The sequence below is a fragment of the Aphelocoma coerulescens genome, chromosome 7 (assembly GCF_041296385.1).
Source record: "Aphelocoma coerulescens isolate FSJ_1873_10779 chromosome 7, UR_Acoe_1.0, whole genome shotgun sequence".
Classification (NCBI taxonomy): Eukaryota; Metazoa; Chordata; class Aves; order Passeriformes; family Corvidae; genus Aphelocoma; species Aphelocoma coerulescens.
In genome coordinates, this window is record NC_091021.1 from 30,429,797 (window position 1) to 30,450,720 (window position 20,924).

Sequence of the window (20,924 nt, forward strand, 5' to 3'; positions counted from 1 at the left end):
TCTTTTGCTACAGAAGCCACATGAGAAAGATCAGGACTGTTTAGTTCTCAGCTTTCAATCACTTAACTGGCAAGTGTGAGCTGGCTTTGGTCACAGAGAGCACTGGAAACAAGCATCTGCATGGACATCCTGGTCACCTCTGCAGCCACATACAGTGTTCTCTACCACTGACCCCCAAACTTGTCACTTAAACTGAAAGACACTTTGTTTTTCATCTGGGCCATTAACAGCTGCCATCAGACAGAGCAGCTTGTCCAGCATTTTCAAAGGAAACCCAGCTGCACTCACTACCCAGTTCCCACCAAAAGCAACCACTGAATATTGGTGCCAGTCTCACAACAATAAACATTTTAGCTTCTGTAGTACTAAATAACATTTCTGAACTTCCGAGTGAAAGCTGGGTGCTGATGTGCTGATATAACTAGTCTGTGCATGCTTGTGTCTAAACTCTGCACAAATTTTAACATAAAATAGTCTCTGGAGTTTAAAAAAAACCAAAACACTTAAATCACTGGGAGGAACATAAGAAAGCCTTGGTACTGAGAAAAAATAATGTTTAATAGGAAAACTTAATCTGTTTATGTAAAAACCAAACCACAAAATAGAACAGAATTAAACGATGCTTTAAATGATTGTAATCTATAAATATATGTACATATATGTGAATATAAGTATGCCAGTCAACAGATGATGCACACTCAGTAAAATACACTAAAATATAAATTTTTTTACAGACAGATTTATGTAAGAAATTTAAAAAACCCCAAACACCAAGCTTATGATCATTCAAACATTAAGACTGCAAAAGAAAAAAAAATGCTAACACTTTCCACAGGAGCTAAAAATGTAAAATCAATGCAGTTTTGCAAGATGAAGAAGAACAGTGTTTGTTAGAAGATATTTTATCTTGTCATTGTATTGGGAAGGAAGGCTGTGGAAAAGGTCAGACAAGTCCCATTGTCTCACACAACACAGGTCAGCAGAGATCTGAACAGAATGCTTTCAGATGGGAAATATTTGGGGGTTGAGAAGGGTGAAGAAACCTGTATCTGATACAGTAAAGTGAAACAGGCCAGGTTCTCATGAAAAACAGTTTCCATCTTCCCATAGTTCAAACTGAGTGAGCACAAATCCAAGCGAAGTTCTGGGTACTGACATTTTTTCAGCATCACACATATTGCCTGGACCATCTTCCAGAAGAACTGAAAACCAGCAGGGTTAAAATCCTTTATCTTGTCTGCACTCACTCTCTTGCCAATGTACTGTCCTCACTGAAGAAGTCTAATGTTTATTGGAACACATTAGTTCTTTTAAAAGAAGTTCTCTTCTTCTCCCTACTCTCTCATATTTTTCCCTTATTTCAAAGTTGTCCATGATCTCTTTCAAGCAGGAGTTTTTCTCTAGGAAATCTTGAGAGAATCTGGGGTTAAGGACGTTGTTGTCTCTTCTGCTGAAGTAACTGCATTGGTGAGAGGCTGTGAAACTCTTTGCTCTTGAGCCAGTGTTGTGGTGGTCATCCATCCTTCTACTGCTCTGGTTGCTCAATATCTGCTCTGCATCCTAAAGCTCCTAGGCTCCCGTGATATTTCGTACTACAGAGAATTTTCAGACAAGAAAAGAAGAGAAATAAGGAGTCACAAGGATCATCAAGTCCAGCACTTGCATAAATGGCCCATACAGAGATCAACCCCATAACCTCGGTGTTATTAACCCAAACTGAGCTAATATCAGGCCTCTGCTTCCTCCAGGGCTCCCTTGCAGAATTCAAGGATAAAACAGGCTTTTTTTTTTTTAGAACATTCCTTCCAGGTAATGACACACCTCTGCTGACCAGGCTCCCCTGGGCTACAGCAGTGCAAAAGCTGTTCTAGATTATTCATGGCACTTCACACCTTTCCCCGCTGCAATGCTGCAGCAGCTGCAGAGGCTTTTGCTGTGAACAAGGCAGCAGCAGCCGGGTGGGAGAACACAACTCCCTGGGCATCTGTCCCAGCTTAAACTGACTGTGAATCTTGCAGGAGCCCGCAGCTGGGAGGTGCCACTGCAGCACCTGTTGACTCTACAATAGCCTAAAAGAAGCTCAGGTGGTAGCAGCCTGTGATACTTGCAGGCACACCTGTGCTGAGGGCTGAGTTTGGTCAGTGCAGGCAAATATCCTATGACACAGCAGACCACCGGGCACCCAAGCTCTTGCTTGGACCCTTGCTTTTCACATATCCCTCCTGTGGCTCAAGGATGACTACTGGGGCCTAGAAAGGTCTTTATGAGGGCTGATCTCTGTACTAAGGCAAATTTCCATATTAAGACAATTTTTTTCAGCTGCAGCTACAGTTGTTTGCATGCCTTTATAGCACTTTGGCCTTCTAGACCAAGGGAGGATGTAAAAGGGGAGCTGAGGTTCCAACAGTGTCTGCAGCCCACAATGCCACCATTCAGGAATTCCGTTCCCACAGGACTATGTGAAACACTTACCAAATCATCATAATCCCTCTCTGGAAAATGACCCCTACTTGTGGAATGCATCTCATAGGGGTTGTTTGACTGATATCCTGGGTTTGCATGTCCAGAACTGGTCTGGACCCTGGGGAACATGCCTGGTCTGTTATCAGATCTATTTGTGTTGGAATACTCTGGCTGTATCAGGGTCCTCTTCTCTGGAGTTCGTTTTCCTTTTGCTCTTCAGAGGAAATGAAAGAACAAAGGAGATTTTAAAAGACTATTTAGTGTGCCTTACTTATTAAGTCCAACTTATTGGTTGCCCACTCCCACCTTATTTTGAATGCTCAGTTCCGTCCTGAAGCATGCAACAGATTTTTATAGCATACCTAGTGCAAAACCCTTTTTATGAACACACAGCAATGTTCCTATTCAACTGTAAGAAATATTCTTACCTGACTGAAATAATACAGACTGCTATCAGTAAACTCAGGATTATGGCTCCACTCACTGCGCCCACAATTATAAGGATGAATTCACTATCTGGGGGGAAAAAACACAGCAAACAAGAAATGTGTCAGTTGATCAATTGAAAACTCACAGTGAATATTGAAAAACAAGGGGAAGGAAGGGAGGAGGGGAGGAGGGGAGGAATTTATTCCCAGGCTCCTGGTGCTTACAATATTTTGTGGACACAGAAAGATGCAAATTAAGGATCTGCATTGAAGACCATCTCTTCTGGACAGCTATTTTGACCCCAGCTCTAGTTCCTAATGCTATGCACTGAATGGTTTTATACATAGGTGAGGTGTAGGAACAACTGGGAGGGTGCAGGGGTTGTCTAAGCTAGTATTGATGCTAAATTATGTAGTTAGGTGTCACTTAGACTCTTCTCATGCCCTAAGCACATAAGGCAACAGAGAAATTTCACTTTTTTTTTTCTAACATTTTCCTTCAATAAATGCGGAATGGTGGCACCCCTAAAGGCTACTACTTTTTTGTTCTCTCAGACAGATTAAGCATAACTAGGTATTTTTCAACACCATAATTAAAAATCAGAAATTCTTATACTTACTGTCACTGCATTCCTCCCCAGAGTAGCCCACTGGACAACTAAAAAAGAGAAAAAAAGGAAAAGAGGAAAGAAAGAAAATAATGATCTTTAGGGTCCCTTTTAATCCAAACCATTCTATGATTCTATGATCACAAAACAATAGCATATTTCCCCTTTTTATCAACAATTTCTCCACAAAGTGTGTTCATTACAGGTTTCCTCTTTAATCCTATCTTAATATTGAATTATTTACTCCCATTAGAGTGAAACAATCTGAGCTTTTCGGAGTGATTGGTGATCTTAGCACTCAAAGTTTCAGGTTCTCAGTCTGAAAAATGTTAAAAGGACCTAATTTTTCTAAAGAACTAAGCTCTGCACCTCTGAGCCACTTGGAACTGCCATGCAATGTCTTTAACAAAAACCTCAGTATAAGGTCTATAACGACTGGCAACTCTTTACCTTCCTCCCACAGTAGTTCCATATATTTAAAATATATCAACTTTATGGTAAGAAATTTTCAATTTGCAGCAGTAATCACCACAAAAAGAGCTGAATTAATGGATATGGGGAGTGAGTCTCTCTGCTTATCCACCAGAGTGGAGCACAACCAGTCACTCACTCGGCTTCACCAGCAAACACCACTGTTCTGTCCTGATCCTGAGCTGACAGAAATACCCTCAGGAGAAAACCAGGAGGGAATAACATAGGTCTGAAAGTTACCGGGAAACAGTCCCCACTGATACAAGTGGAAACATTCCAGGGATTGGAGGCACGTCTTGCTCTGATGCCTATTGCTTACTAAACACTTCAGCACAGCAGTTCCCATGGCTCAGCCACTCTGCAGGAGTAGTTTGTGTTTATGTGGTGGTGAAGTACTTCATCCTCTTCACTGCCTCACGGGTGACCTTGGCTCTCTTTGACTTTCCTCTGAGGTGTTATGAGTGCACACAAAAGACGAATGCCAAGGAATGAAAATGCCACAACTTGTGGCACCACAGGAGTTTGTCCACCTGCTCTCCCCCTTGGGCACCTCTCTGATTCTCGTAGCTGCAGCCCATTCTTCTGGACTGCAGCTGACCCTGTAATAGATGTTCTTCTCCCCTGCCTTTGCCTACAACACAGGAATGCAATAAAAACCTGAGTACTCACGCCACACAGTTTCCATCCTGCTGTTTAAAGTTAGTCATACATTTGCATGCTGGACCCGTTTTTTCTCGTACACAGTACTTGTGTGCCGCTGCAGAACAGTTTTTACTGCAAGCTGTATTTTCAGGGAGAAAAACATGAGTGAATTGCAGATAAAAGATTATTTTATTGCTCTGGAAACACATACACCCCTTTCTTGTGCTTTAAATCATCAGAATAGCTTTTTTTAGGACTGTACCTATGCAAAAAAACCCTGAAATATAAAATCACAAAATTAGAAGTAAACAGGCTGTGTTTAAAACCATCCAACTTCACCAAAAAAGAAATCTGGCTAGGCTGCATCTTACATAGGCAAGAAATGGCCTGCAGTTTGATCTCACAGCAGATGATTTGTATGGCAAACTGTATCAGTTTTAGACAGGCATGGGGGTCACAAAGGCCTACACCAGATCACATCTCACTGGGATTTATTGTAGCCAGCTTTCGTAGCTTTATCATTGATTTTTGAGGGTTTTTTTGTTTTTCTTAAAATCTTATATCTTTTTTTTTTCCTTCTGTAGTGTGAAAATTTTAGTTTCCATAAGAAAAAAATAAGGTATTTAGAAAAAAATTATGTAAATCAAAGGGCTTTGGAGGGTAGCTAAAAATATAAACAGAGCACTCACTAAAAGAACTCAAAACAAGAAAATAAATAAAACCCCAACAACTAACAGGTCCCAAAAATGACAGAAATCATTCTTCTCACAAAAACCTGTCTAAATCCAGGTAATGCAAACCTAGAATTATAAGCAAGGAACAGAGCCTTAACAGGTCATTGTAGTGCATCATGAGACTTCCAGTTCTGTCAGCTGCCTTCAAGTAACATGTAGAATTTATTCCCAAAATATGTCCTAGCAGAGAAAGCTGTGAGTATAGGATTCAATCTGTTCCATCCTTTACCTGTTTATGTTTCAGTTCTTACCAGGAGTCTAACAATGCTTTCAAAGACTTGCCTACTCACTGGTTTCAGTGATGATTTTATCAAGTTTTAGTAATTTATTCTACTGGAATAAAATTATAGATTTGTTCAAAGTGAAACATGAGGATGTATTTCTATGGCTGTCTTCACAGGATGCACATTCCCTGATTTTTAGAGGTCAGCACATTTGCCCAGCACCCTTCTCAAAAAGGAACTGAGACAGGGAAAAAGCAGGTCAGCCTTTCAGGGATAGAAAAAGCAGCAAGGTTCTTACCTGAACAAGAACGATCATCCCATTCTGTCTTTTCGAAATCAGGTTTGCATCTGCATTCTGGAAACATGTCCTTGTCCTCTTGACACTCCGTGGTTTGATTATCACATTGATAAATAGCACAATGTTTTGTCTCTTTAAAAGAGAAACAGGGAGCAAACCTGAATACCTTTTCATAGAAAGCAGTGCACTTGCCCAGTAAATCATAAATAAATTATTTAGTAATTCTAAAGAGAAAAAATTATAAGTCCTTTTCCTGGGACATCAATATTGCAGACTTTTGGACCAGCCCATTGTTTCCCGTTGCTCTTTACCAATTAAGGTCCTGTTTCCATCACATCTTCTGACCTTCTGTTTCTCAGCCTCCTACAACTGCTTCCAAACCTTCCTGGCTCCAGTCTATGAAAAGGGACATTCTGCCTGTAAGTTCATATTCTGAACACTGACTTTCTGACTCACCTTAAAAAAAAAAAACCCTACAGAGAAAACTATTGAGAAAGAGAAAACTATTCTCTTAGGTTTTTTTCTACAACTGAACTGTTAGACCTAGATCCCATATAGTTGGAGAGAGATATAAACATCTATGGGCATGCAGCTCATTTCATGAGTAGCATTAGTATTCTGTCTGCCCAATGTGTTGCTCTTTAGATCCATGTCCTTGTGGTGGGAATGGTTTAAAGACCTCAGTGCATGGCATGCTGTAGAGGAATGTGACTGCACTGGTGCCTTGGGAGCTCTCAGAGGTTTTCTATTTCCTCCTCATGCTTAGGATCAGCACATAGGAAACGTCATGACTGAGGCAGATACAGTCACCTTCAGAGACCATACTCAGGCTTTAAGCCATGAAATGGACTCTTAATTATTATCCATGCCTTTTGAGAAAGCTGATTTCAAAATAGGAACTCATATTTAAAAAAAAAAAAATGAGAGCGAGAAAAAAAATCTTATTTTAATTAGAAAATCTTTCTCCCAGTATTACACTCTTAGTAATGCAAGACTTTACTGGTTTAGATCAACGAATCACTTAGCAGCTAATCAGTGAGGCCTTGTTTCAATTACCATGGCTTATTATGGGAGAAGTCTAAAGAGACTTTCATCCTATTTTCCCAGTAAAATACTGGCTTATTCTCAGAAGCACGATCTATCTCTGTATATATTTTATCCTGAATTTTCCCACTACCTAACAATCAGCAAGTTAAAACTGCCATGTCATTGCTTAGCACAGAATAAATATTCTCCTTTTCCTCTTTACACAGGAAGTAGAAAGCCTTGATAAGACAAAAGACCCTAGCACTGAATGGTTGAATCTTCAAAATTATCAAGATTGAACATTCAGGTCCTTAAAATCAGCAAGGCTTATGATTTGATGAGCTTCTATGCCCACAGAAATCTTCCAACCAGGTTTTAAGAACCTCTGTTTCTGCTGATTAGTTACTTTCCTAGTAAGGAGTTACATACCTTCATAAGAATAGACATATGACTGATTCCCTCCTTCACTGATTATTACAAGTTGTACTGTAGAATTAATTAAGGTCTCATTTACAGTTGAGTTCCACGTGAACAGGTTTGACACTGTTACATTCAGTGTACCAGAATTTCCGCTTTCTTTTGCAGGTCTGAAAAGGACAGATAGCACCATGTTAAAGTTTCACATAGTCCATATGGATAGCAAGCTAGATGCAAAGACAAGAGAAAATTTCTGCCAAATCTCCCTCTCTCCCCTAGCTTCTTTCTTCCCATAACATAGGTAGTTGCCAAGAGACCTGAAAATGGGTGTAAATCTTGCTCAGGAATACATTACCAGCCATCTTCCCAGTGGGTCCAGCTGTAAATAGGTAGCTGCTGGATTTAATGCTAACAACATTGCTCCTTTGTGTGCTGTTGACACACAACTAACATTTTCTAACTGGGTTAACTTCAAGCCAGCTGTAGTGTGGAGAACCTCATCCGTTAGACCCCAACTTTCACGTGCTTCCATCAGCCTGTGGTGTCAACCAGGCACGATGTGGAGAACATACCCTGAAGTGTGGTGAGGATAATTCAGGGTATGACCACAATGAATGCAGAAGGGTCTCTGCAGTGTAGAGGTATCTGTGCCAACTGTCCACCAGCTGGGTTGGGTTCAGCTCACAGCAACCTCCCTGGCGTGAGGTGGAGAACAGCAGTGACTTCCCTGTTCTTCAGCTAAACCTCATGCTGCCAGGATATGCACACAAATATCCTTAAGTGGCAGATTGCTGTAGTTCCTTGAGGTGTTACAGTGCCCCATGTCACAACTGCTCAGCTGGAAGTTACTGCCCCCACAACCATGTTAAAACAACACTACTTAGCTGCTGAATCCCTGGGGTGCACTGAAAGGGTTGACACTGCTGTGTGTGCTAGCATGCCAGGTTTTGCTTGATGTGGGTTAGGGAATACGGAGAAGCTGGCAGAGCTCTGGGGACAGTAACCTGTTACAGATGGGGATGGAAAGAGAGGGACATCTGACAGGGTCTACCTAGACCAGCAAGGGACCTATGCCCACAGCTACAGTCACCACAACCCATTCAGTAACATCTTTGCTCAACCTGCCATCAGGAGACACCAACAAATCCACAATAAAATGCATTTTCTATGCCTCCTGTAACAAGGGTGTTTTTCAAATTAAACTGGGATTCCAAGCTGGGTAGCACTCCCAGTGGTCATAGGAACCTCAAAGTTAACTTAGAATTTCAGACATGTCAGATAACACAGGGACTGCTAGTTACAGCACAGTGCTGTATCCTACATGGTAGTAAAAGCAGGACATCCAGTGTGGAGCTGCCTTAGCCAGCCCATTTCACAGACATATTGGGGTAAAAATAGGGCCAGCATCCCTCCTTTAAGGGGAAGCATTCTGAGCTGAACTCATCCCATATCTTTTATTGAACTGAGTACTTCATGGGAAACAGATTAAAATGAGGTATGTGGGAAGCATGTACTGAGCAAAAAACAAACTGGCAAACTTACTGAATTTTCACGATGACAGTTTGTCTGTAGTCTGTTAGATTGCGGAAGGCCTTCTCAAACTATTAAAGAGAAAGAAATTGGAGTTCAAGGCAAGCAGAAACATAGACTAAAATCACATTAACCATTGAGGCTTCTGCTGTAAAGCTTTAATACAGAATATGCTATTATAGGCATAAATAAAGTAAGGTAATGTGTTAAATCCACCAGGAAAGATATTGCAGAAGAGTAACAGTGGGGTGGTGCTGTAGATTATGGAAGAACAGGGAGCATGGGAGGGCAGTGGAGGGAATGTCAGGCAGTGTATTAGGGTTAACTGGCTGATAGTTACAGATACTCCCTTGCAAACTCATTGCTTAGGAGAGCATCTCCACAGCACCAATCTGTACAAGTAGAGGGAAGAGGAAGAAGTCGACCTCCCCACAAATGGCACATGTTCCTGAGAGGCAGTGAAGGGGGATCGTCAGGGGTTGGCTGATCTTGTGGGAAGAAGCACTGATGAAAGCATTGGGAGCTGAACAGGATCAGAAGAAAAGTCACTGCTCTCCCTCTTCCCATGTGAAGCAGGGAACAACCAGTGGAGGCAGCTGCCTTCAGCTGCCACACAAGCTGGAGGCATCATGAGAAGAGGATAAGATTTCTAATTCAACTGAAATGAAAGATATACTATCCATATTTCTTTGTAATAAAATTCTAATTATTTTCTATGCTATTTTCACTTTTGCATTCTATTATGTATCTATTTTAATCCTACATATGATGCTCTCCTGTAGCCATATCATGAAAAAATGCTGGACAAAAAAATTGAGGAAATTATTTTTTAACATTCTGGAGGAACAACTTTTGGTACTTTCTGATACAACATTCATAGGAAGCAATATAATAACATGCAGAAATTGATAACCATTTTTGATGATTCCTGATTAATATCTGGTGAATATTTTTTGATCAGATGTCTGGTAGAGCTTTGTATCTCTTCTTCCTTACTGCCAGAAAGAGAAAAAACCAAATCCACTGTTTCAACATGGCAGTATAAATCAAACTGTTCATCTTATTTCTCCAGGGAATCTATTACCAGATTTTATGTATAATCATAGAATTATAAAAAATGTGCAGTATCCATTTCACTAATAACATTAAAATACTAATACTGGTAGATTTATGAAAGAGGCTTATTATTCAGTATTTAGAAACAGCTGGACAGTCATTCTGAAAAGTTCGTGCTGTGTGGAACTGATAATTTTCTTTTAAAAAGTTAAAATTTTTCATTTTTACTCATACCACTGAGTATTATTGAGCCTTCAGCAAATAGCAGAGATCAGAAACTCAGTGGCTGGAAAACTTCACTCAGCCCCATTGTTTCTGGAGAGGAAATGGTGAAAGATGCAGAAGCAATTTATGTGAGAGCTCCCCAGAATTGAAGTGGTACTAAAAATGCAGATATTACTTCAGGGATTCCCTTCCCTTCAGCAAGAGCCATGCATGTGCTCATGTGAGGGCAGAGTTCAAGTCTTATAAATAGGTCCAAACTAATGTGAAGCACTCTTTGAAAGAAGTAGATCTCTAGTAGAGTGGAACTTTTCTAGGCCTCACATCAAAGAGAGTGTGTGTCCTCTCTGTCTGCATGACATCCAGTGTAGCATCAAATATATGGGGGGGGAAAAACCATCATCACTCACAAATTCTGTTATGTTGTTGAACACCTTTTCATACTCCGTGGAATTTACTGTTTGAAGACTATCACTGTAAGATGCTCCCACTCCAATGGTCGCTGGGTATATTTTCCCTGGAAAGAACAGAGAGTGTAAATTAGAGAGCATTCAAGAAAGTCAAGTTTCACCTCAGAGGCCGCCAGCCTTCAGGGATGGGGAAATACAATGCAGAAAAAAAAATCACTGCTATTTTTCATGTATGGGAGGGAAGAGTAGAGGAGAAATCAATGCAGTCACAATGGGGGATGTACTTTGGCTACCAGGGAAGAAGGCAGGATCCTGGGACCAACCAAACTGTCCTGATTATGAAACTGAATAACATTAAACTATCAGCATGGCCTGAAGCTGCAAGACTCTCTGAGAGGTGTTACAGAAATTAGTGAGAAAATATGTATATTAAGGACTCCAAATTTGCAGCTATTAAGCAGCTAATGTGGTTCACTGTGGTTTATAGGGAAAGTAATTCAGAATTGACCTGATTCTTAAGCCTCAGAAGTAAATTTGAGAACACTGCTTGCTGACACTTAAATAAACAGCCCCATTTGCTCACATGCTTGGCCTTAGAAGCATTTCAGAAATGCATTTCAACAGGACTCTGATAAGTGTTTAGCAATGGGGAAAATCAATCTGGTTGTTCAGAGGTCTTCATGAGTTTGGACCTTTTTAAATCATGGCCATTAATATTGATGTTAGGTTTACACTTGCATTTTTTCCTGCTTTTCACTCTTTTTAATCTCCAGCACCCCTGACAGATAATTCTCCTTCTCATCCTAGAACACTAACCTCTTTGGGTGTCACTGTTTTGTGAGATAGCAATCTAGGTCATTGTAGGAGTGGCTGTCTGCAAAGCAAGGAATCGATCAGCAGTCACTTTCCCAGACTGATTGTGTTTTCAATTATAACACGAAAACAAGAGATATGGGAAGCAAAATCCACCTGAGCAGGTAACTAAAAGCATTGATGTCCTTCTGCAACTCACCTCTGTAACAATTCTCATTGCTGTAGTAGAATCCATATTGGCACTCACAGGTATAGTTGCTTTGTAAGGAAATACATGTAGCCAAATTTCTTCCACAAGGATATTCACGGCAGAAGTCCACTAAGATGAAAGACATTGATGTTAGGGTTTCTGTGAATTTCTAAAATAGCCAGTTCATATATAAAGCAATTCATATATTGAATAGTTCACATATGATTCTGCTAAAGGAATCTACCAGGAATGTTTTAGAGAGTATGGATGCAATTGCAGAGCACACAGCTATATCTTGCTTGTTTAATGTACAGTAACTGTTTCCCCTACACAATCCAGCAGGACACAGAATATGGCTGAAATTCATTATCTGTCATATGGAGCACTCACAGTTCAGCTCTACTTAATACAGCTAAAACCAAATCAAAGAAAGAAAGTATACCAAGGGTTGCCAAAAACAGTGACTGTTAGAAAAAGGCAGACTACAATAGTGTGTCTTTAATACTGCACTGGCACATATTTGCTTTATGACAGTGTCATGGCGGGGTTCTTTACTGCAGACACATTAATAAAATGAAGGCTTCAAAGTTAATCATCATAGCATATTTTCTCAGATAATTATATATATTCTGTAAAGGCTTTAGAGCATGTATTTTATTCCTATACATAATTTAAGTGGTTAATAAGTAATTAAAAGTTATATTTCAATACATGTTATATATAGGATGGTAATTTCAGTTCTGCTCTAAGACATGAAATTCTGGTTTTCACCCTGCCTGTTTTTTACAATTCACTCCATGAGTACATTCTCATAGATGAGGCATTTTCTGTGAAATGGGGAAAAAATGGGAATTCTCATTCATAACCCAAAAAATAAAAACATTTAATGAATTCTCATTCCCTATAAGGTTCATCTCCAAATATTTTTCCAGAGAACCTAGTGAAGCAAAGTTTTTTTCCTGATGAGAAAGATCCCAAGCAGAAAGCAACAACAACTGTGAACTCTTCCAAACACATTCCACTTGCAGCAAGGGCCAGCAGGGAGGAGTGGCAGGGAGATACAGCATTAAATGGGGAAACTTTACCTACTCTGGAAGGCCCTACTGGGATGGAGGATGGTGGGGTATGGAGAGCTCCTGGGACAGACACACGCACGGTCCCCTAGGCACGGTCCCTAGGCCCAGCCCCACACCGGGGTGTGCCCCAGCTCCAACAGCCTCAGGCACAACTCCCTGCAGGGTCAGGGCAGGGCTGACCTGGGCCCCTCTTTGCAGGGATGCTCTTGTATCCCTGTCTGGTGAAGGAGGAAACGGCACCGAGCACAAAAGGAGCAGCCTCCTCCCATCTTCCTCAATACATTCTCCTTGCAGGAAAGGCCAGCAGGGAAAGAGGGAAGACTGGAGGGGTATTCATGGCAGCGATCTGGGCAGCTTAGTCTCCTCTGGAAGAAGAACTTGCAGCAAGGCAGGGGAACTCCTCCATATCTGAGGGGGCTACAGAGCTCCCTGGGACTTGGTTACTCCAAGCTGTCCCTAGAAAATGCTGCCTGAGCATTTTTTGCTCCTTGCTTGAAGCTTCTGAGGTTGGTGTCACTGTTGTGCCAGGAGCCATTGCATTTACAGATGAAGGGAAAAGAAGAGACATGACAGCACTGCTTACCACGGTGTTGGAAAAGCCTTGGGGAACTCTGTGAGCGCAAAACAACCTCTGAGCAGGTAAGTGTGGTGGATCCTTGTGGGGCTGAGCAGTCAAAGCTCTGAGCACCCCCGCCCAGCCTCTTGGCTCTCCCTGGCTGAGATGCCTGTGTCATCTGACGTGTCCATGACCCCTCGTCCCCAGTGCCCAGTACTTGAGCACACATCCACAGAGGCAGCATATTGCCCCCAGCTCAGCTGTGCTCTTGGCTACAGCTGTCTCAGCCACAGGCACATGTGTGTCTCTGTGCAGCAAAGATCCTGTCACATGCCCAAGGCAGCACACGGCCGGGGTCAGCAGCCAGAGCAAATCAGGGGTGCCATCAGACTGTGGACAGCCTGCACATCTCCACTCCCCCACAGTGGTCTTCTGCCCAGGATCATTTGGGTGAAAGTCAGAGGCACACGGCCTTTCACAGTGCTGGGCAATCGTGATGGGAAGTGGGTGCTGGCAGGAGGGATGTGCTCGTGCAAGCCCACCATGGAGGAAGAGCTGAGGGACTGGGTAGGCTGCCCCTCCTCAGGGTGATGCCAGCAGGAGCTTTGACCCTCCTGGGTGGGGCTCTGAGCATCAAGCCGGAACTGGAGGACAACAAGGAGGGTCTGCTCTGTGGTCCCTGGCCCCTCCATGCTGAGTTGTGCCCCAGATCCCTCCCTGCCCATAGTCCAAAAGCAACCTCAGGCAAAACTCCCTGCAAGGCCTCTGTTACAGGATTGCCCTGGGCTTCCCTTTGCTTGGATCCTCTTGTATCCAGGCCTGGCACAGAGGCAAAGTCACCAAGCATAAAAAGAGCAGCCTCCTCAACTCTTCCCCAATGCTTCCTCCTTGCAGCAAAGACCAGCAGGGGAAGAGGGACTTGTGGAGGGGATTCACAGCCTTGATCTGGTCACTTTTGTCTCTCCTGGGAGACGAACTTGGGGAAACCTCTGCGGGGACTGCAGAACTGCTGGGGACAGTCCCCAGAATGGGAAACTGGAGGGCTCTGCCCCTTACCTGGAGGTTTTGTCGTCGTCGACACAGTAGTGTTAGCAGATGTTGTATCATTGGGTTCTGATGAAGGGAAAAGAAGAGAGATGGCAGCACTGGAGAACCCTTTGCATGCAGGACAATTTATGAGCAGATAAGTGTGGGGGGACCTGTGTGTGGCTGAGCAGCCGCACCTCTGGGCAGCCTTACCCTGCCTTGTGTCTGTCCCCAGGCCTCGTGTGCCATTGGTGTTATTTTTTCTTTCATAATCCTTCTCTCACACCCTGCTCTTGCACTCCTCCTCACCAGCAGCAGGGTTGTGCCCTCCCTGCCTTTCTCCTCCCAGTGACTTACTCTGAGTTGTAGGCACACACATTTCTCCCTGCTGCACTGGCTGCCAGGGCAGGCTCTGAGGCATCCCATCCACGAGCACACAGCCCCTGGGCTCAGCACTACTGGAGCATCATTTAAAACTCCCTCTCTACTCTTCCAGAGCAGCGGAAGAATGACTGCCTTTGCTAACACACGCTGCTGTGCTGCAACAAATTCATGTGGACATTGACAGCAGACTATTTCTGTTCCAGGAATGCTTCTGCTGCTACATTATCGTCAGCAGTACCCAGGCCCATCAGACTGTGGACAGCCTGCACATCTCCACTCCCCCACAGTGGTCTTCTGCCCAGGATCATTTGGGTGAAAGTCAGAGGCACACGGTCTTTCACAGTGCTGGGCAATCGTGATGGGAAGTGGGTGCTGGCAGGAGGGATGTGCTCGTGCAAGCCCACCATGGAGGAAGAGCTGAGGGACTGGGTAGGCTGCCCCTCCTCAGAGGGATGCCAGCAGGAGCTTTGACCCTCCTGGGTGGGGCTCTGAGCATCAAGCCGGAACTGGAGGACAACAAGGAGGGTCTGCTCTGTGGTCCCTGGCCCCTCCATGCTGAGTTGTGCCCCAGATCCCTCCCTGCCCATAGTCCAAAAGCAACCTCAGGCAAAACTCCCTGCAAGGCCTCTGTTACAGGATTGCCCTGGGTTTCCCTTTGCTTGGATCCTCTTGTATCCAGGCCTGGCACAGAGGCAAAGTCACCAAGCATAAAAAGAGCAGCCTCCTCAACTCTTCCCCAATGCTTCCTCCTTGCAGCAAAGACCAGCAGGGGAAGAGGGACTTGTGGAGGGGATTCACAGCCTTGATCTGGTCACTTTTGTCTCTCCTGGGAGACGAACTTGGGGAAACCTCTGCGGGGACTGCAGAACTGCTGGGGACTGTCCCCAGAATGGGAAACCGGAGGGCTCTGCCCCTTACCTGGAGGTTTTGTCGTCGTCGACACAGTAGTGTTAGCAGATGATGTATCATTGGGTTCTGATGAAGGGAAAAGAAGAGAGATGGCAGCACTGGAGAACCCTTTGCATGCAGGACAATTTATGAGCAGATAAGTGTGGGGGGACCTGTGTGTGGCTGAGCAGCCCACCATGGAGGAAGAGCTGAGGGACTGGGTAGGCTGCCCCTCCTCAGAGGGATGCCAGCAGGAGCTTTGACCCTCCTGGATGGGGCTCCCCAGTCTCAAGCTGGGACTGGAGGACAACAAGGAGGATCTGCTCTGTGGCCCCCAGCCATGGCCCCTGGGTCCTCCATGCTGAGTTGTGCCTCAGATCCCTCCCTGCCCATGCTCCAAGAACCTTAGGAACAACTCCCTGTGGGGCCTAGTAATGTGCTTGCCTTGGGCACCTCTTTGCATGGATCTTCCTGTATCCCAAACTGGTTCAGGTGTCAAAGACACCAAGCAAAACAGAGCAACCTCAAATCTTCCCCAACACATCCTCTTTCCAACAAACACCAGCAGGGGAATAGGGAAGAGTAGAAGTTATTCACAGCCATGACCTGGCCACCTTTGCCTCCCATGGGAGAAGAATTCAAGGAAACCCTGGCAGGGAAACTCCTCTGTGCTCGGGTATCTGTAGTGTTCCCTGGGACTTGGTTACTCCAAGCTGTCCACAGAATGGGCTGCCTGAGGGCTCTGCCCCTTACCTGCAAGTTTTGCCACTGTCGGCACGGTTGTGCTTTCAGATGATGTGGCAGCAGTTTCTGATGAAAGGAAAAGAAGAGAGATGGCAGCACTGGAGAACCCTTTGCATGCAGGACAATTCATGAGCAGATAAATGTGGGGGGACCTGTGTGTGGCTGAGCAGCCGCACCTCTGGGCAGCCTTACCCTGCCTTGTGTCTGTCCCCAGGCCTCGTGTGCCATTGGTGTTATTTTTTCTTTCATAATCCTTCTCTCACACCCTGCTCTTGCACTCCTCCTCACCAGCAGCAGGGTTGTGCCCTCCCTGCCTTTCTCCTCCCAGTGACTTACTCTGAGTTGTAGGCACACACATTTCTCCCTGCTGCACTGGCTGCCAGGGCAGGCTCTGAGGCATCCCATCCACGAGCACACAGCCCCTGGGCTCAGCACTACTGGAGCATCATTTAAAACTCCCTCTCTACTCTTCCAGAGCAGCGGAAGAATGACTGCCTTTGCTAACACACACTGCTGTGCTGCAACAAATTCATGTGGACATTGACAGCAGACTATTTCTGTTCCAGGAATGCTTCTGCTGCTACATTATCGTCAGCGTTACCCAGGCCCATCAGACTGTGGACAGCCTGCACATCTCCACTCCCCCACAGTGGTCTTCTGCCCAGGATCATTTGGGTGAAAGTCAGAGGCACACGGCCTTTCACAGTGCTGGGCAATCGTGATGGGAAGTGGGTGCTGGCAGGAGGGATGTGCTCGTGCAAGCCCACCATGGAGGAAGAGCTGAGGGACTGGGTAGGCTGCCCCTCCTCAGAGGGATGCCAGCAGGAGCTTTGACCCTCCTGGGTGGGGCTCTGAGCACCAAGCCAGAACTGGAGGACAACAAGGAGGGTCTGCTCTGTGGTCCCTGGCCCCTCCATGCTGAGTTGTGCCCCAGATCCCTCCCTGCCCATAGTCCAAAAGCAACCTCAGGCAAAACTCCCTGCAAGGCCTCTGTTACAGGATTGCCCTGGGCTTCCCTTTGCTTGGATCCTCTTGTATCCAGGCCTGGCACAGAGGCAAAGTCACCAAGCATAAAAAGAGCAGCCTCCTCAACTCTTCCCCAATGCTTCCTCCTTGCAGCAAAGACCAGCAGGGGAAGAGGGACTTGTGGAGGGGATTCACAGCCTTGATCTGGTCACTTTTGTCTCTCCTGGGAGACGAACTTGGGGAAACCTCTGCGGGGACTGCAGAACTGCTGGGGACAGTCCCCAGAATGGGAAACTGGAGGGCTCTGCCCCTTACCTGGAGGTTTTGTCGTCGTCGACACGGTAGTGTTAGCAGATGTTGTATCATTGGGTTCTGATGAAGGGAAAAGAAGAGAGATGGCAGCACTGGAGAATCCTTTGCATGCAGGACAATTTATGAGCAGATAAGTGTAGGGGGACCTGTGTGTGGCTGAGCAGCCACAGCTCTGGGCAGCCTTACAACCCTGGCAGGGAAACTCCTCTGTGCTCGGGTATCTGTAGTGTTCCCTGGGACTTGGTTACTCCAAGCTGTCCACAGAATGGGCTGCCTGAGGGCTCTGCCCCTTACCTGCAAGTTTTGCCACCGTCGGCACGGTTGTGCTTTCAGATGATGTGGCAGCGGTTTCTGATGAAAGGAAAGAAGAGAGATGGCAGCACTGGAGAACCCTTTGCATGCAGGACAATTTATGAGCAGATAAATGTGGGGGGACCTGTGTGTGGCTGAGCAGCCGCACCTCTGGGCAGCCTTACCCTGCCTTTTGTCTGTCCCCAGGCCTCGTGTGCCATTGGTGTTATTTTTTCTTTCATAATCCTTCTCTCACACCCTGCTCTTGCACTCCTCCTCACCAGCAGCAGGGTTGTGCCCTCCCTGCCTTTCTCCTCCCAGTGACTTACTCTGAGTTGTAGGCACACACATTTCTCCCTGCTGCACTGGCTGCCAGGGCAGGCTCTGGGGCATCCCATCCACGAGCACACAGCCCCTGGGCTCAGCACTACTGGAGCATCATTTAAAACTCCCTCTCTACTCTTCCAGAGCAGCGGAAGAATGACTGCCTTTGCTAACAGACACTGCTGTGCTGCAACAAATTCATGTGGACATTGACAGCAGACTATTTCTGTTCCAGGAATGCTTCTGCTGCTACATTATCGTCAGCGTTACCCAGGCCCATCAGACTGTGGACAGCCTGCACATCTCCACTCCCCCACAGTGGTCTTCTGCCCAGGATCATTTGGGTGAAAGTCAGAGGCACACGGCCTTTCACAGTGCTGGGCAATCGTGATGGGAAGTGGGTGCTGGCAGGAGGGATGTGCTCGTGCAAGCCCACCATGGAGGAAGAGCTGAGGGACTGGGTAGGCTGCCCCTCCTCAGGGTGATGCCAGCAGGAGCTTTGACCCTCCTGGATGGGGCTCCCCAGTCTCAAGCTGGGACTGGAGGACAACAAGGAGGATCTGCTCTGTGGTCCCCGGCCATGGCCCCTGGGTCCTCCATGCTGAGCTGTGCCTCAGATCCCTCCCTGCCCATGCTCCAAGAACCTTAGGAACAACTCCCTGCAGGGCCTAGTAATGTGCTTGCCTTGGGCACCTCTTTGCATGGATCTTCCTGTATCCCAAACTGGTTCAGGTGTCAAAGACACCAAGCAAAACAGAGCAACCTCAAATCTTCCCCAACACATCCTCTTTCCAACAAACACCAGCAGGGGAATAGGGAAGAGTGGAAGTTATTCACAGCCATGACCTGGCCACCTTTGCCTCCCATGGGAGAAGAATTCAAGGAAACCCTGGCAGGGAAAATCCTCTGTGCTCGGGTATCTGTAGTGTTCCCTGGGACTTGGTTACTCCAAGCTGTCCACAGAATGGGCTGCCTGAGGGCTCTGCCCCTTACCTGCAAGTTTTGCCACCGTCGGCACGGTTGTGCTTTCAGATGATGTGGCAGCAGTTTCTGATGAAAGGAAAAGAAGAGAGATGGCAGCACTGGAGAACCCTTTGCATGCAGGACAATTTATGAGCAGATAAGTGTGGGGGGACCTGTGTGTGGCTGAGCAGCCGCACCTCTGGGCAGCCTTACCCTGCCTTGTGTCTGTCCCCAGGCCTCTGTGCCATTGGTGTTATTTTTTCTTTCATAATCCTTCTCTCACACCCTGCTCTTGCACTCCTCCTCACCAGCAGCAGGGTTGTGCCCTCCCTGCCTTTCTCCTCCCAGTGACTTACTCTGAGTTGTAGGCACACACATTTCTCCCTGCTGCACTGGCTGCCAGGGCAGGCTCTGGGGCATCCCATCCACGAGCACACAGCCCCTGGGCTCAGCACTACTGGAGCATCATTTAAAACTCCCTCTCTACTCTTCCAGAGCAGCAGAAGAATGACTGCCTTTGCTAACACACACTGCTGTGCTGCAACAAATTCATGTGGACATTGACAGCAGACTATTTCTGTTCCAGGAATGCTTCTGCTGCTACATTATCGTCAGCCGTATCAAGACCCTCTCTCCCTGGACTACACTTCTATGCATTTATGACAATTGACATTATTTTTTCTCTTTTCTATTCCTTCTTTGTCATGATTATTTCTGAATAAAGAGAAACCTGGCTGATACCAATCAATTCACGAAAATACTTCCTTGCACCTTGGTTTCAGCCTTTTTTATTGTATTTACTCCTCCAAAATATTTTATTTTTATGTTGTTGGGTTTTGCTTTATTTAACCTTTGTCATTCTCAACTCTTGATATAAAGATTGAGTTCAAGTTTGAGGGATTTTTTTGTTTGCTTTGTTTTTTCCTAGATGTAAGAAGAGGAAATAATAAACTAGCTTTGCTGATAAATGTTTGGTACTGACAAATGTCTAGTTTGGATCATGTAATCTAACTTTAATCTGAATTAGTTAATTATTAATTATAATAATTATTAATTAATGAGTTAGGAATAAACTTATTTACTCTGAGTTAAAGCTGCTGCAATCATAATTTAATCTAAAGCATCAATAGCAGACAGATAAGAGTCTAATATATTTGTGGCTAAAATCCATGTCACTATCACACTCTGCATGTCTCAGCAGACATTTGAAAAATAGACCCCACTTTCCTAGAGCTTTATAGGGCTTTGAAAATCCAAAGTGAGCAAAATCTTCTACACTTTTTTTCTAATGGTCAATGTATCTCACATAGAAAAGGCACATGCAAAAGACAAGTAATCCATTAGCCTCCTGTAGGTGAAGGGGAAACATGAGCAATTGTGCCAATTCTCTGCCAGGTCTCCTGCCTCCACTGGTCATTTAGTTCTATAAACAGCATTATTTGTTCCCCAATCAGTGTAAATGCATATTTTTCCTATAACCATGGTAATATGAATCTCTGCTAGCCACAGGCAATGGATCTTGGAACAACAGCCTATTACAGAATTAGTGCTTTTTTAGAACAACTGCTTCAGCTGGGAGGCTCTGGCTAACAGTTATCCAGGAGTACCCTTTGGACTCAGGAAGAACAGCATCTGTGGTGACAGCAGAGTGCGTGAGCTGCAATTGAACCTTGTGGGTGGGCTTGACAAAGGCAACCTGAGCAAAGGTGGCTAATTTATGGCTCTGTGTTCCTAGACCTAACCCTGTGTGTAAGGAAACAGGATGTGTTAATGGGCTTGGGCATTACTACAGTGATAAAGAAATGGACGTTACCACCGAGGTTGTACAATACCAGGGACATCTGGCTGCTGAGCAGGGCAGG

General features: G+C 45.1%; 1 protein-coding gene across 1 annotated transcript; it reads right to left on the reverse strand.

The window, feature by feature from the left end:
* Positions 1–666: 666 nt before the first annotated feature.
* MUC13 (mucin 13, cell surface associated) lies at positions 667–15,128 on the reverse strand. Its single transcript, XM_069021748.1, has 12 exons — positions 14,813–15,128; positions 14,221–14,277; positions 11,542–11,661; positions 10,530–10,636; positions 8,854–8,912; positions 7,324–7,481; positions 5,869–6,000; positions 4,640–4,751; positions 3,512–3,549; positions 2,892–2,979; positions 2,473–2,677; positions 667–1,592 (listed from the first exon to the last, which is right to left on the reverse strand). The coding sequence occupies exons 1-12, from the start codon at positions 15,126–15,128 to the stop codon at positions 1,542–1,544; spliced, it is 1,443 nt and encodes a 480-aa protein (XP_068877849.1). The 3' UTR covers positions 667–1,541.
* Positions 15,129–20,924: the final 5,796 nt, after the last annotated feature.